Source organism: Condylura cristata, unplaced genomic scaffold (genome assembly GCF_000260355.1).
Source record: "Condylura cristata isolate star-nosed mole 26May11 unplaced genomic scaffold, ConCri1.0 scaffold00010, whole genome shotgun sequence".
NCBI classification, from domain to species: Eukaryota; Metazoa; Chordata; class Mammalia; order Eulipotyphla; family Talpidae; genus Condylura; species Condylura cristata.
In genome coordinates this window covers 29,245,225-29,261,948 of record NW_004567111.1, presented here as the reverse complement: position 1 = coordinate 29,261,948, position 16,724 = coordinate 29,245,225, and the positions used below count along the sequence as shown (strand labels likewise).

General features: G+C 30.8%; 1 protein-coding gene across 4 annotated transcripts in view; it reads left to right on the top strand.

Moving 5' to 3' along the window:
• The window catches only part of TDRD3 (tudor domain containing 3), a 115,133-nt gene that overhangs the window by 89,151 nt on the left and 9,258 nt on the right, over nt 1-16,724 (top strand). For 2 of the 4 annotated variants that reach the window (XM_012723278.1, XM_012723277.1), the window contains exon 13: nt 6,437-6,522. The exons of 1 other annotated variant lie outside the window; for it this stretch is intronic. In XM_012723278.1, the coding sequence (XP_012578732.1) occupies nt 6,437-6,522 (86 nt within the window). Of the gene's footprint in view, nt 1-919; nt 1,093-6,436; nt 6,523-16,724 lie in introns of those variants that run through there. One more of the 4 variants, XM_012723279.1, reaches the window with a different exon arrangement.

Sequence of the window (16,724 nt, the reverse complement as noted above, 5' to 3'; positions counted from 1 at the left end):
TGTTTTTTCTATTTAAAATGTAAAATTTGTTTTTAGAAAGGGTTGGGTTCTTTTTTAAAATAGTGACATTTATCTGCTATTACATATATCAGCTTTAGCATACTTTAAAGAAATCTTTCAGTCTCAAGTTTTACTTGTACAGCTTTTATGTTTTAATGACATCCTGGGAAGCACATTTGAAAGTTACCTTTTCAATTTCTAATAGCATTCATATAAAGGTCATAAATTATTCTTCACTAATAAAAACATTAAAAAGAAACATATAACAAAAGATCTTAACCTATTTAATGAACATGGATATTGAGATTGTGATATATAACTTAATGAATTAAAATGGATCCTAATGTATTAGAGCAAGGTCATGTTAGTAATTTTAATGACATAGTAATAAAGGTAAGCTATATCTACTTTGTGATATCAAAAGATCATAACAGATATTAAACCGAGGAGAATTGTTACAGAAATCATTAACTTCAAAAGAAAATTAGAATTACGTAACAATGAAATATTGCTAATTACTATCCAGTAAAAAGTGCAGGCACCTGTTTGATCATAGTCCAGAGGTTTTTGAATCCTGCTGATAAATTCCTAAAAATAAATTACTGGATATAATTTACCATACCTAAATTTCTACATTATAAACTGCAATAGTGAAATATATTTTTTTCCCCACCATACATGTTTTGGGAAACTTTCCTTTCAGAGATTGCCAGTGCTCATGTTCATTCACAGTGTAAGTACAGAATAATCAGTATGAAATTGTAGAGTAGCTTGACACTACTTATGAACGTAATTTTCAAATGATGGGCAGTGGAATTTGAGGGATTCCATGCCAAAACTATTAAACTGTAATTCAATAAAGTTTGGTTAAATTTGATTTGCTTTTATTCATTTTTCTTCATCTTTTTCTTCATCTCAGCCTTTCGCCATCCCCATGGGAGTTTGTGGATTATACAAAGAGACTTTACTAGTGACGTGAAAATTACTGACATAGAAGGAGAGATGTTCATTTATAAATGCATGTGATACATATGTTATATCAACTGAATGCTTTTCGTATATACCCTCTGAAATCTAAATTCAACTTGTAGTATCTGGTTCTAAAGATTATTATGAAAATTTTAAGATCTCATTTTGATTCAGATACATTATGCATTAGCTTTTTTATTTCACAATTTAAATTAATACTGAGAATAATATGCTACTTTAAGAGACTGTACACAGTTATTTGAAATCTGATATCTGATAACTTAATATATTGTAATCTATTCAAAAACTATATAAAAATATCTTTAAAAGATTTGGTAATTTAGTTTTCCTTATTAAACAGTGAAAGTACAGATTGTGTAATTACACGTTCCTTTCTCTTAAAGTAAAATAGATCCCAAACTGAGTAACATCGAAGGGTATATACTTAAGAGGTGGTTTTTATTTTATTTTAATGATTCTACTTAGATTTATTTTTAATTTTAATTACATTTCATAAAATAATTTAAACCTTAAATTGTTTAAAAGTAATTTAAATATGTAATTAACATAATGGAAAAATCCAGAGCATTCTGTATACATGAAGAATACCAGGAGATATTATGATAATCTTTTATCATGTAGGTCTCCCCATTATTAATGGCAACCTAAAATTTAGACTCTGAATTATGGTGTTGGGTTAATTAAGAAGTAAATTCATGATCTGTTAGATTTGTGCCACATAGTATGTAACTGATTTTTCTTATCAAGTTCTACAACTAAAGGGAGATGATTGTCACATCACAAGTGATATAATATAGAACAATATTTCTTTCTTTACATTTTTTGATTCAGTGGACCCAAAGTTTGTTGCCTTTTAAGTGTAATTTTTAAAAATTTATATTACTTATCAGTACTTTTAAAACATAATTTCAAACAGCACTGAATTTTACCATTTCTGTGCATTACTTTTGCAAAAGACTTACTGATTATACTCATTGTAAAGAAAATGAATAGTAAATAAATGAATCTGGGGTATTTTTAAGTTTTATTTGTTTGTTCCCAAAGATGTTAATTTTGTATCAGGCATGTGTCTAGACAGTCAGGTCAGTGTATTTTAGATATTTCTCAACCTTAAGAGGCATCCTTTTTGAATTATAAAATAAATGTTGTTTTAGTTTCTAATGAATTCCTAAGTTTCTACTATTTGCACCTAGAAAAGAAGGAAAACAGTTATGCTCATTGCACTGTAGACTATTCCTATTCAGATGGAGCTCTTGTAAAGTCAGTGAATACATGCCTGCATGGTAAGGGACTAAAAAAGGGACTTAAGGTAAAAATTAGATTACATGCCACAGTGAATTGTCTTTTTTATGTGTCTCTACATAATATTATTTTTTTTATTCTACATTCACCATATTGTTTATTAGTCATCTCTCTGTTTTCATTCTGTTTCCTTTTGTTCTTTTAGCTTCATTTTCTTTTTATCTCTAGTTGTGTTTCTATGGATTTTACTACTGATCCTAATTCCTAAACTTTACTTTAACCTAGGCTGTTTACTCTAGAATCATGCGCTCTTTCCGCTAGGAAAGAGTGAAGTTGATCTCTCTCCTTGTGAGAATTAGTCTGATATTGTAGAGATTCAAGTTCCATTAAATTGGGGAACTACTGGCAAGAGTTCTAAGAGTTAAATTGTCTGTCATTAGGTGAGAGCTCTGTTCAGAAGGAAAGTACTGCAATAATGAATACATTTTTTCCCTTAAAAAGACCAATATAGTTCATGTGGAGTAAACATAATGAAGCTGTTGTTACAATGTATATCATCATAAGAATATAAAACTCTCTGTTTTAACATTAATTTTTTGCACCAAGTCCTTTTAGCTTGGAATTTTCTAAAGTGTATTCTGAGAATGTGAATTCCACTTCATGGCTACACAAACTTGGGAATTGGCTGGATTAAAAAATTAAGTGTTGACTTTAATACTTCTTTCAACCAGTAACATATTAATGCATATTTTAAATCTCCGAGGGAGACATGTTCACTAACTTATTTACTCATGGAACTTTTTGTATAAAACCTTATTGAAAGTCTATAGGGGATACTTTGGAAAATATCTTCTTACTAATTTTCAAATTGTACATCTTTAGGATTAATATCTTTAGATTTTTTTTGAGATACTTCAAACATCATATTAATAATATTGTAATTTACATTACAAATTAGAACTAAACATACAAAAAGAAATTCTCAAATATGTTTTACCTTTCTGTGCATAGAGGATCATCTATATTATGAAATTTTACATCCCTCCTAAGTTCTTATGCCACCCATACTTCTATGATATAAAATAAAATTAGGATTTTATATTATATGCAATTTTATACTGGTCTTTCTGTTGTTAACTTAATTCTGAAAACTTTTATTTAACTTTAGAAATTATCACTTGTGAGAACTCGTATCATAGTTTTTAGAATATTTGTTGTCTTTTTCTGTAATTCTTACCTAATACCCACATAATATTTATACATTCTAGTAGAAAGGCATTTTGTCATTTGTTTGGGCTTTTTATGTGTTAATTTAGTCTAAGGCAAAATCTGAAATCTTTTTTTCCTGTTAAACTGGCATTGACTGCAAAATCAAAGACAAGTTAATTACAGTGGGTATATGGGCATTTTTTAAATGAAGAAACAACTTCCAACATTTATGTTTTCTATCAACATTCATATTGTTTTACTTAGACATTCTTGAACATTATAGTTTCAGTTAGTTAAAAACTTGTTAAAAAAAAAAGTCTTCTAGAAAATAAAATCTTACTCTTCACTGCCCTTGGTTTCCTATTCTCAGTTGAATTGGTAAACTTGAATCTAGTTCCAGAGCTTAATTGAGAAATCTGAAAGGGGGGAAAAAGTCTTACTTTAAAAAACATACCCTTTCCAGGCATTTATAATCAAGGGCAGAATTTATGGTTGGGTAATAGCTAGTGAATATGTAAAGGGACTTTATAAATAAACAGCAAGCATGTTGTGTAAGTACTTTCTTTTAGAACTGGAGGGGATCAGAATTTTAAGTGAGCTCTTGAATAAACTTGGTAGCTAAAATAGTGGAAGGGAATTGGTAATTATTTGTTGAATGATTACTATAGTCGTGGTGATAACCTTTACTACTGAAGAGTCCCTCAGATATCAAACCCAAATTTAATACAATAGTTTTTCAGCTAGTATTATTATTTTTAAAATTTTCCATTAAATTCTGTTGATTTGCTATTCATTTACAAAAATATATAAGATTAGGAATACAACTTGTGCACATGTTTCATTTGCCCTCCACAAAACCTTCAGTAACATTGTAATACCAACTTACACCTTGTTCTTTCTTCCAACCAATCCCTTAACCATTAACCCCACTGCCACCCCCAGTAACCATCATAGGTTTCCTAGAGCTTGAGTTATTTTGTTGTGTTTTATAGTTTATTTTCTAAAAAAAAATTCTTTACCTGTATTTTTTAGCAAAACTACTTTGGAAAATAGACTGGCCTCTATGCCCAGAGGATTAAAGGGAATGTGAGAGAAATAAAAGATATATGTCGTCCCTTCTAGAAGCCACTAATAAATATTAATAAGACCTATACTAGCCAAAGTGGTTCCATTCTGAGAACCTTAGTGAACATGGTTCTTGATTACAATTCTGTTGTGAATGAGTGGGATAGAGAGAAGAAAGGAAGTGGGGGAGGTAGACATTGATTTTTCAAAATTCTACTAACTCTAGCAAACATTTGTTGACATTTTTTATCGTGGCCTGAAGTATACTCATTTTTTCCCAGGTCATGTGAGTAGGAAGTTAGGGTTAACCCTATTGGTCATGCTTAACAAATATCTTATTATACAAAACAGAATATTAGACATCAGTTTAATTGTACTATATTGCATAAATTCAAAACTTAACAGATTTTTTAATGTCGGTAATCTTTTTTGGTACTGTTTGATGAATGATTTGGAAAAGATAGTAAGCATTATATCTTGAGTGAATAAGACTTCAAATAATTTGGGAGAAGTATGCTAATGGATATTTTCCCTTACGAGGTGATCAGGTAACACAAATCTTGTTCTTATTAGGAGTTCCTAAATTTGACCATCAGTTTCCAAAAGATTGTTAGACTTAACTAGATCTTTAAATTTGTAATTGAAGTGTTAAGAGAGAAGACAGGACATTAGTAGTTACTCAAAATTTTTATCTATTCTAGGTGAATCTTTTTTCTCTGCTTTTGTTCTCCCTCTTTTCCTTCCCTCTTCCTCTGAATTTGGACTCTTTTTCCTAGTCCTCTTTCTCTCTCTTTTTTTTTCAATTTGCCTTTTGATTCATTTTAAGGGTTTCAAGTAGCTTTTAATTAGTATACTGTGTATTTTGTATCCCAGTCAGTACTGATGCTCACATGAAGGTTGGCTAAATAAACCGTCTGTTTAAGTCTAGGAAAAAATATGTCTAAAATCCTTAGGCATAGATAAGTTGATATCCTGATTGATTTCTTTTTATATCCTAATTTGTGTAAATGCTTACTCAGCACTTGGCCCTACTGATAGTTTTCATAATTTGAAAGACTTAAAGACTATAATAGATCTGTGCTGACTACCAAAAGATCCAGAAATTATAAAAGTTGGCCATGTGCCTTGTTTATTTAAATTGTATCCTCACATAAAGAAATTTAAAAGAAAATTTTCTCACTGTGTTTAAAACTTATTTAAAATGTATGAAAAGAGAAGAAATTAAAGCATATAAGTCCCTAAGAAAAATTAAGAAACTGGAGAATGGGAACTATAAGTTATTTTATACAGATTTATTAAGAAAGGTTATATTAAAAGCATTTTATATATAATTTAGATTTGAATTTGAAATTTATAGCTCAAGAAGTTGATATACACCTGTCTTAATATGTTGAAAATACTTAAAATTATCTGTGAAAAGATTAATATTCTAGCTATGATTATAATTGCATTAAATAAAAATAATTACTAAGAGAAGAAAAAATTATAGCCATGGTATAGTTTAGAGGTAGATTTTTATCTTAGTTCTTAGGTATCTTTTAAAATGACTTTTATAATGGTACAATGTAAAAGTTTTGCTAAAACTGCAAAACCTTAATCTTTAAATGAGTTGTTTTAAATAATTTTAATTATCAAAATTATTTTACTTTCTGAAATGAATATTATATACTTTGAGGGTCTAATAAATTTCACATAATTGGCAAAACTCAACTAAAATTACTTCTGCCATTATTTACTGCTTACTGTCATTCTTGGGTCCAATGCTGAGACAGATTTTTTAGATTTGTATGTTTCATCATGAAAGAATTTGATGAAGAGGAGGCCACTGAGAGTATTAAATACCTACTCTGCTTGGCCTTTGAAAGAAGGGGAGAGGGCAAGGGTGGTCTTGGGCACATTACTTCCGCCTCCCTTTTTACCCCTGCTTCAGCTCCAGGGGAGCTGGAAATACACAGGAGGAATCAGAAGACTTGGGTCGAGTCCCGGCTCTACCACTTACTACCTATGTGACTTTGGGTAAGTTACTTACAATCTCTGGGTCTCAGTTTCAGTCAGAGTTGTTGTGAGGATTAAATAATATGATCAATGGAAATTGCCTGGTAAACTCCCAAGGTCTATAGAACATAAATTTTTATTCTCATAAGCTTAGTCTCCTTCTCCCCTATTCTTCTGTAGTTTAGTGTCCTCAACTATTTTTTTTTTTTTTTTTTTAAGATTTATTTATTTGTGCATACAGAGCTGGGGTACAGACCAGAGGCTCAGGGGCGGCGAGAGGCTTCACCAGAGACAGAGACAGAGACAGAGTAGGGAGCAGAACAGAGAGATCTACGAAGTACACTGCTGAGGGGAGCAGCGGGCGGGTCAGGAGAGGTCTGTCACGCGACGTGGTCACCTCCCGGGCAGGTGGGAATCGAACTCATGCGGAAGTAGCTTTAGCTTCTCAGTGCTGCGCTTTAACCCGCTGCGCCACCAGGGAGGGCCTCAACTATGTATTTTTAAAGCAACCTAAAATAACTCCTTTTGCTTCTCTCTCTGTCTTCTCCATAATGGAACTCTTATTCCTATCCTCTGCATGCATCAGAATCAAGTATTCACAGAATATAAAACCAGTCTAGTTCAGTTAATCTTTGGTATAAAGTATGTATTACTGTTACCCCTTTTTACCTCTTACATTCTCTCCTATCTTCTTGGATCTTTTCTATGTGCTTAGAGACATTAAAGCATCTCTAAAGCATTGATATTCAGACAGGTTGGGGGAAAAAGACTTGGCAAAGGGAAATCCATTAAATCTTCTTACCCATATCACTCCTCTATTAGTAAAGTTAACTCATAAAATGAGGATGTGGTTGTGCCTTTAGTCATTACTTTTTCTCTGTGGGAAAAGACATAGAAATAGTTTAGAGTTAAAAGATTTATTCAAAAATCTCACTAAAGCTTCTTGAGAAGTAATCATCAAGAGGAGACAGGAAATTTGGTTGCCACTTCTTTGAGTTATACCTGATTTGCCCTTGTCGTTGCTTCTCAATAAAATAAATTTTAGTCTATCCTTGGTCAAACTAAATTTACAGCATCTGTTGTCTTTCTGGTGATCAATTTATAGAGGTTGCTTTGCGTTAAGGAAGAATGAGAACTTGCTTTCTGGATCACATCTGGCTCAGATCAAGGGATCTTGAGGAGGGCATAAGAAAAGCTTATAGCTCTAGTGGGTTCATCCTTCCTCCATGATCTAAAAATGCTTTATTTGGCTATATGTAAATAGTAGAAATAATAGCCATTTACATGAACTGCTTGCCATTAATGCCTACTTACCATGGAGCACAATAACCATCACTCATGCCATGATTAAATTAACTCTCTAAAAGGTTTTATTTATTTTATTTTGCTTTATGGCCTTGAACCGTTGACTAAGCTCAATATGGTTTCTTGCTGAAGTAGCAATGTCATCTTTCACAACTAAAACTTAGAGAAATATTGAACTCTAGTAATAATCGAATTCTAATTTTAACAATTAAGTAGTGTTAAATATATGAATTAATGGGAAAATGGAAAACACCCATCCTAGCAAAGATATTGTGATAGAAGTACTCTTAGGCATTGCTGATGACAATGTAAATTGGTTCAATCTTTCTAAAATTTTTTCCAGACTTTAGAAGTATTCATGCTCTCTATTCCACAGTTGCCCATCTTTCCTAAGGTAGAAGCAAGGAAAATAAACAATTGCTGAGAGATGATCATTGCTGCATTGTGTTAATAGTAAAAATCTAGAAATTACCTAAAGTGCAGCAAAATAATCATTCATCTGCTAAATGAGATATTATATTACTATTAAAATTATTTTGAATACTATAGTATCTTGAGAAATATTTATAATAACTGAATAAATGTAAGTCATTGGTTTGAATGCAAATATACTCAATAGTAAAATCACATAGTGTCCTTATATATTTGCATATGGACATATATTTTCAATTTTATTAAAATTCCTATAATTTATATACTTTTTTTAATCTGAAAAAGTAAAAGCAAGTAAAATAAAATTAGCAAGAAGAAAGATATTCACGATTAGGGAATTTTAGTCTTTAAAAATATCCCTAAAATTTACAAAAAATTCATAAGACACATGAATTTTAAAAAGTAAAATAAACAAAAACATTCCATTGATGCATAAAGATTTTCATGATTTAGATAAAGTTTTACAGAGGAAACTAATTTTTTAAAATTCTCATCATAATTTTTGCATGGGATTTATAAAGTGTTGTCCATCACTAGCTATGGATTATAGGGGAAAATCCAAGTAAAAAACTAGGTAATCCTGTTAAAAATATATGATCCTCATGATTTATAATTCAGAGTTAATTTATATAAATGCCCTAAAATACTCTTATTTTGGTATTAACAATGCCAGCCCATCACAGATTCTTTACCCCTTTCTAATTGCTACAATGCCAAAAATATTGATGAAGAGTAAAAGGAAATAAAAACTCTAAGCAACTTTATTATTTCTTATTACTGCTAGAAAGAACTTTAAAAAATAGCCTGATAGTCCCTTCAGAATTTATGCCACTGAATGTGAGAACACTTGTTCAACAAAGGAACATAATACTAAGAGATTTATCACATGTGAAATTTATGTCCATTCCTTCTATAAAAACCAGGATACTTAAGAGTTCTTACTTAAATTAAAATCTTGACAAATAAATATATATAATAGAACTTTATGCCTTTGAAGATGTCTTAGAACATGCAATATTTAGTGTAAAGAATTTTGTGTGAAAATATATATTGATGAATTTTACTACTTTATTATTGGTGAATATTACTACTTTTTCAGTGGTTATGTTCTCTGGAGAGGTAGTGCTTTGTATCTATAGTTACCAGGGTAGGAAGGTAGTTAGAATTATTACAAAGACAATTACTGTATTTGCTAATCGAAGACAAGATTTGTCTGAGTAAAGAAAATTACTTCTTTCTTTAGTGGAAGAAAAATGAACATGTTGTTAATTGACCAGATCTTCAGCCTCTCTTTTGTAATAAATGTAAAACCACTTTGTAAAGTGCTACATTAAGACACGTTTAGTATTGTGTGTTAAGTTCTCAGCTTCTATAACTCACTGGGATAATAGAGTCAAATTGCTTGACTCAAATCAATAAAAGAATAAGTGTTTGTATTTTATGTAGCATTGTAAAGAATAGAACTTTCCATGGTGAAATAGTAATTCACTTTATTGAATACTTAACTTTGTGCTAAACATTATTCTAAGCCCTTTATTTAACATTAATTCATTGGAAGTATAGGATAGCCCACACAGAGTCATTTATTCTTTCAATTGAGTCATTCAGAGTAGATGGTGCTCAGAGTAGGTCGTGTTGTGGATAATGTGGTCCTCTGTAAGAACTATAGCACCCAAATAATATCATACCTAGTTTGTTTTATAAATGATATATTACTTGATTTTAATATATAAACAAGGTTTATATAAGTAAGAGTTTAGCTTGATCAATTTAATCTCTCCTTTAGCCTTTGCATCTACTGAGATGTGTGGAAAGAGCCTGGACTTCAGTGTCCAACATAACTTGGTCAAGATATATAGTCTTCCCCAACGCCCCCGCCCCAGTTTTGTTTTCTCCTCCAAAAAATATCAGTAAAATATGTGACCTTTTAGGGTAGTTGTAAGGAATGTGATAGCTGCCCAGTAAACCACTTGGACATTGAATGATTGAAATTGCCTGTCATCTGAGCTTTCAATTACTGTGACATTATTTCTTTAGTTTTCCTTCAAGAATTTGGAAAGAGCAACCCTCTTATTGTTCATTTTCTCAGAGTAATATTTATTGACCCTAGTTTATAGCTATAACTACTGATTGGACTTTCCAAATCAGGAGTTGGGTATCCATACCATTATTGCTCTGGGAAGGAAACCCAGACTGCTACTTTGCACTCTCTGCTCATCAATTTTTCCTTTTTATATTTTTAATTGAAATTTCTGTTCTATATAAATGCTAGAAATATAATGAACTTGTATACCAGAACTCTTAAAAATCCAGCTTTACTGTAAAAAACCATAGATCTTTTCAAAGTAAACTCATTTTTGTAGCAAAAGTTGTGTTGATAATAGTACTGCCTGCAAAGTTATAAAAAGTTTAATAATTTTCTATAATTTCTTTGTGAAAAATCACTTTTCACACTTTGAAACTCTAATGTTTGGAACAGTCTTCATAAAGTGGTGACTTTATCTCAGTTGTAAAACAAACCTTTGCAGCCCATCCTCTGTCTGTAACTGCTGCTTGGCATTGGCAGGATTCTTGTCAAAACTGGCAGTTTGCATAAATTAATGATTAACTCTAGACAGGATTTTCTTCCTCATTTCAGCTTTAAAAGACTGTGATGCCCTTATTCATAGTGAAAGTTAAATTTGACCATGTACCATATGTTGAGAGTACCATAAACTTTCCTAGTCCTGTTGATTTCTCATTAAGCTTTTACAAATGATACAATATAGTCTTTATCTATTATATTACTGTCTTTTCCTTATAGGCCAGCAGAACTGTTTAACTCTTTGTCTCACTTTTATTTTGATAAACAGTTTACACTGTGTGTGTGGGTAGCTAAAGGAAAAGAAGAGGAAGGTAATTTAAATTGCATAAAGGAATGCACTTTAAATGATCTTATGGATGACTTCAATTTTTTTTTAATTTGATCGTTTTGCCTTCATACTTTTCAGAAAGATACATGCTAATTAAATAACAAACAAACAAAAAAACTTTGACTCTGTAATACAGAAACTTTATGCCTATCTTACCTTTTCTGGCTTTTATTGTTCCAGCCATGGCTAAATGGAAAAAGAGAAATAGCCATTTTTGAAAAGCAAAAAGAACATAATACATATTTAATAGGGAGGAATATTTATTATGTTCTTTGTGTAAGAAGATGAGGAAATGACTCTCCAAAGAACATGTATATTAGGGCCTCCAGTCTCTGTTGAACATTTTAGATGTGAAATTACAGTTGACCAAAACATGGTTCCTGATTTTCATTAAGCCAGGAAATAATACATTACAGCAAAATATATGTTTGATAATCTTAATTAAATCAGGTGGTATATGCTGTAGATTTTCCTTTATCTAAATAGATGGAACTAAGTCACTTCTTTATTAATCATGGAGAAAATCTTTGTGATACCTTTTCATTTCTTTGGTCATCTAAACTTCAACATAGTTGAGTAAGTATCCTAATTTAGAAAAGAATAACTTAAATAAAAAGTTATTCCACATATACTTAACATTTTGAGATGTCAACACTGGGGGGCAGGGGAACACATTACTTTACACATGCTAAGAGTAATCTGTTTTTAGATAACAGCAAGATGCTTTTTCTATAGTTACTTATTGAGATAAGGTAGGATAAATGGTTGAGACTATAAAGTTTGGTGTTCCTTCTGTTCAAGACTTGCTTCATTGGTACGCACACCAGGCAGTATGTCTTTAATTAATTGATTTACTGCCCAGTGGAATCCTATAAAAGAATTAATTTTATCGTTTTACATAGAAGGAAAAGTATAAGATAGGTTCAGAGCCATTAAGTAAAAAAGTCACTGAATTAGTAATAAAGAATTGATACTCAGATTTTTGATTCATTGATACTATGACATATGATCCTACACTTTATAGAGAGAGAAATTATACTAGCCTAATAAGGCTTTTTTTTTGTGGGGAGTTTATATGTGTGTGTGTGTGTGTGTGTGTGTGTATGTATGTGTGTATATATATACATACATACATATATATAAATGTTTAGCATAGCAGTATATATGGGACAATCTGGTTTTTAAATTTTTAAATTTTGGGTTTCTTTTTTTTTTTAAAGAACAAATTAACTAAAACACACATACAAAGCAAAATCAAATTACCCACCATCATCCTTTATTCATTCTTCATTCATTGTCCCATCCCCTACTCTACCCTCTTCTGGTTGTGATACTCTGTTTTAATAGTGTCTTTCATTTATTTACTTCATTTAGTTCCTAAGAATTGAATAATTTTAAATAGTGAAGTAAAAATATTTGTAGCCAAAAGTCTGAAATAATACAACCTATTCTTTAACCTAATACTCTATTGCTAGAACATTAGTCATATATTTAGTCTCTTTTCATCTTCTAAAGTTGCCTAGGATATAGTTTCAAGATTAAAAACATTAAGTCACCCATCTGGGTGTTACTCTTTCAGATAATGGTCTGCTAATTTCCAGACTAAGTGGGAAAAGCTTGTCATAAAAATTGACTTACTATTATAAAATTAATCCAAATACACCAGTGGAAATTCTGTGCTAAAATAACACCTTTCGATAAAGTGTGGACTTCAGTTTTGGTTAAATTTAAAACTTTTCATTTAGGTTAGCAAAATCACTTACTTCTAAAATAGAGTTAAATGTACTTTACAAGATTTATGCTTGATAACAAAAACTAGTATGAGCAAGTAGTGGTTGAAAAACTATAAAAACATTAATGCAAGGTAAGATTGCACTCAAATTATATAGGATTTGCTCATCATGAGAAATAAGTAGACGATACTTAAAATATTCTGAATACTAATTTATGTAGAACAGTAAATTTATATAGAATAGTAAATATTGATATGTGTAAATACAAAGATCATCAAGGTGATGAGAGATTTGAAAATTTTTGACAAAATATTTCAGGAACTGAGTTTTCTGATTCTTCTAGAAAATAGAAGACTAAGAAAAGTATATTACATTTTCATGTCTTATTTTAGATCTTTCATATGGCAAAGAAGTTCCAGAAATGCAGATTTACACATTCTAGTGCTAGTGAAGAATACTCAAAGCATTAGTGCTGGCTGCCCAAGGAAGCCTGAGCTTTTATGAAGAAGCCAGAACCATCTGAGTGTGTTGTGATGGTTCCATTTTGTAGAGCCGATGAAATCAGAGCATTTGCTTCTGGATACTTCACATTTCTAAAACCATGGTTTTATTAACTAGCCTATAATTTATAAAGATTTTTAAAGCATATTTTATCTTTTATATTTCACTAAGAAAATACTTTTAATTTATCGTACAGACATTGTTAGTATGGGTTCTTGGATATGAATGGGATTAAATGTAAAATGTTTGTTACATTGGACCTATGCCTGCTTTAAGATTTAAAGTTTTATTTCTTTTGCTATCAGTCTTACATTCCTTATCTCTCACGAAAGGGCAATTCTATTTTTATATTACATATTTTTGCTTACAGATACTTAAGACATGTCAGTTCATGTCCCCTCCCCATTACAACCCTTAGTACTTTTTAATGGCAAAGATCTGGACTGTACACAGGAGTATTTTTTCTAATTCTGTCTCTTAAATCTGCATTATAAGTCACTGTAGCATACTATAACTGTGTTCCAAGTAGTCAGTTTTATAAAATGCATTAGGTTGACTGTTTTAGAGTAAAAAGAAGTCTGGTTTTACAATGTTGTAATTATTACTTTGAGTAAGAATTATTTCAAATTAATTTCTTTGTATGAATTTGCTAAAATTTTGAGGATATAGTCTAGAGCAAGTTTTAAAATACTTGAAATGGATGTAAATAATCTGTTAACTTTTGAGTGACCATTTTATTTGAAATTCATTGCTAATTTTCTCCTTCAGTTTGCTAATTTTCAGTTCAGTTTGCCCTTTTTCTCTATAATTAAGAGAGAATCCTCATAGGAAACCAAAAAATGGTAAAAATAGAATGATTTATAATAAATACTATTCATTTTTGTTTATAGTTTTTGAGTTCAGAAGAAATAAAATAAAGCAAATAGCAAGAATCTTTCTCCTTACATTAACATTTTTTTTTAGTGAATGCCCCACTGTTCTTATCTGCCCAAAGCAATTCAAGAAATATTTTTATAACAAAGTTCCTTATTTTTAGCAAAATCTGTGAATCCAGGTAGTTTAATTGTAGCAGGCATGAAATTCAGACAATAGGCAACATGCATGTTCACCCTTTATATAGGTGTTATCTCTTACAATTCTGTTGTAAACCTATGGTTTCATTATTATTCTTTATGTGAGAAAACTGAGAAATTGAAAAGTTGAGTGATACATGTAGGATATGTGATGGAGTCTACTTTCAGATTCAGATTTTACTTAAGGGGCTGAAATCTTAAACACTTATGACATGATAACTGTTTCTCTAGGAAATCATTTAGTAGATTGGCAGTTTTTAGAGGAGGAAACTTGCTCCCTACCCTGATTTCAGGACAGGCTTTTAGATTTCATTTAACCTTTAGCTAAAACATGCAATGAGTTTAAGAGAGGTACAATTGTTACAAATCACATATTCATTCTTTGGAATGCATTATAGTATTTGGGCAAAGATAATGGCCTGGTTTTTTTTTTAATTGGAGTAATTTTTAATTATAACATTATATACATTTCAGGAGTGTATCACTGGAAATCAGCATGTGTTATATATTGTGTTAAGTTCACACTTAAGTTTCAGTAGTGACCTTTAAGTGATACTTATACTAGACCTAGGGATGAATCATTAATTTATTTAAAATTGACCATAAGCTTACTGTTAGAAAAAATTAAAACTGTCTGAAGCAAGAAACCTTCAAAATAGGCTATGTGATACATGGGAAGAACTTTAAAGCATATAGTCCACTACAGAAGTTTTATTGAAGCATGGCTGCTTATATTACTTTTGGTAAGTTACTCTGAGCCTTAGTTTCTTCATCAATGAAATGATAAGATAAAATATTTCAGAGTATTGCTGTAAGGAATAATGAAACAAAATGCAAAAAATTAGACACAGTGAAATAAATGTTCATCCCCCCCCCTTTTTTTTCTTTTTCAAGTTGTAAGTAAAATCAGGTATGTTTTTATATAGCAGAGTATCTGTACTTTTATCTTTTGGAATTTGATAAGGATGATATATTTACTGCTGTTTTGTTGTGTAATGTATGAGTATGTGCTATATCCTACTAGTTAAAATATGGATATAACCTTTGAATTTTTAAGAGTGACTGAGCTGCCAAAAAAAAGTAACTTGTTTACTTTGCATTAAAGTGTATAAGACTTTCATGTTAGAGGAAGTACAGTGATGAATAGTATTGTATTTGCTTTCACTGTCACTTAAGCTTCTAATTTTCCTTTATGTTAAAGCTTAGTTGTCTTGTTCAGACTGTGTTTTAGTTGGAAAACATATGGTAAAACCCTTGAAATAGGTATTCAGGTGATTTTTTTAATATCATATAGAATAATCAACAATTTTGATTTTTGGGTAACATTAGAGAATAAACTCCTTTCTAAAAATAGGAAATTATAGCCACGGTGAAATGCGTCATGGTTCCTGAAATTCTGCATGACATAGGAATGAAAACAGTATACTATCACAACCACCATTTTTGAAGAGTAATTAAATTTTAGGTCAGGTTTTTTTTTTTTCTTTTTTTGTCTTAAATAAGTGAGCCCCCCCCCCTTTTTCCTTTTCTGCTATTAAATATTTGGTTTAACCACACAGGGAGTGGGTTGGGGAGAAAAAAACAACAAAGTGGGAGAAAGCACAATGGCCTGTGGTGGTGGAATATAGGTGATTTGCTGGTGGATTCACTATGGCGGTATTACCTGCTGGGGGTACCCAGTATTACTTCAGTTAAAAATAAACTAAGGAAAACTAACCCGGCAACTACTGTATGATATAGCAGTTACACCACTGAGTATATAAGCCAATAAAATGAAGATTTATGTGCACATAAAAACTTGTACAAAAAAGCTACTTGGTTTAAATAGAATATTACTGGACATGGTATATATTAAAAAGATGATCTTTGAGGCACTCTAAGGAGTAGGCTTTTATTTTATTCTAATGATATTTTATTCTAATAGGGAATCTTTTTTTTACCTAAGTTTCCATGCATAAGTTACTCTAGTATAGAGTTTACTTATTTAAATCATATTTGTAACTTTGTCACATATTAATGAAGCCTGAGGATTTTTTTTCCCATTTAAGTATAGAAGGTGAATTTTATCAGTAAATGAGAATATTTATAGAAATTAAACTTTACTTTTAATTAATTTATAGAAGTTGAAAGTAAAGTTTAATTTCTCGGAGTTCAGACAGCAAAGTCAAAGGGTGCTGAACTGCATTCCATTCTTCATATTGTTTACTTTCTTATATTAATCAAGTTGTTTCACCCATCTGGTTCCCGATGTACAGCAGCAGTTGACA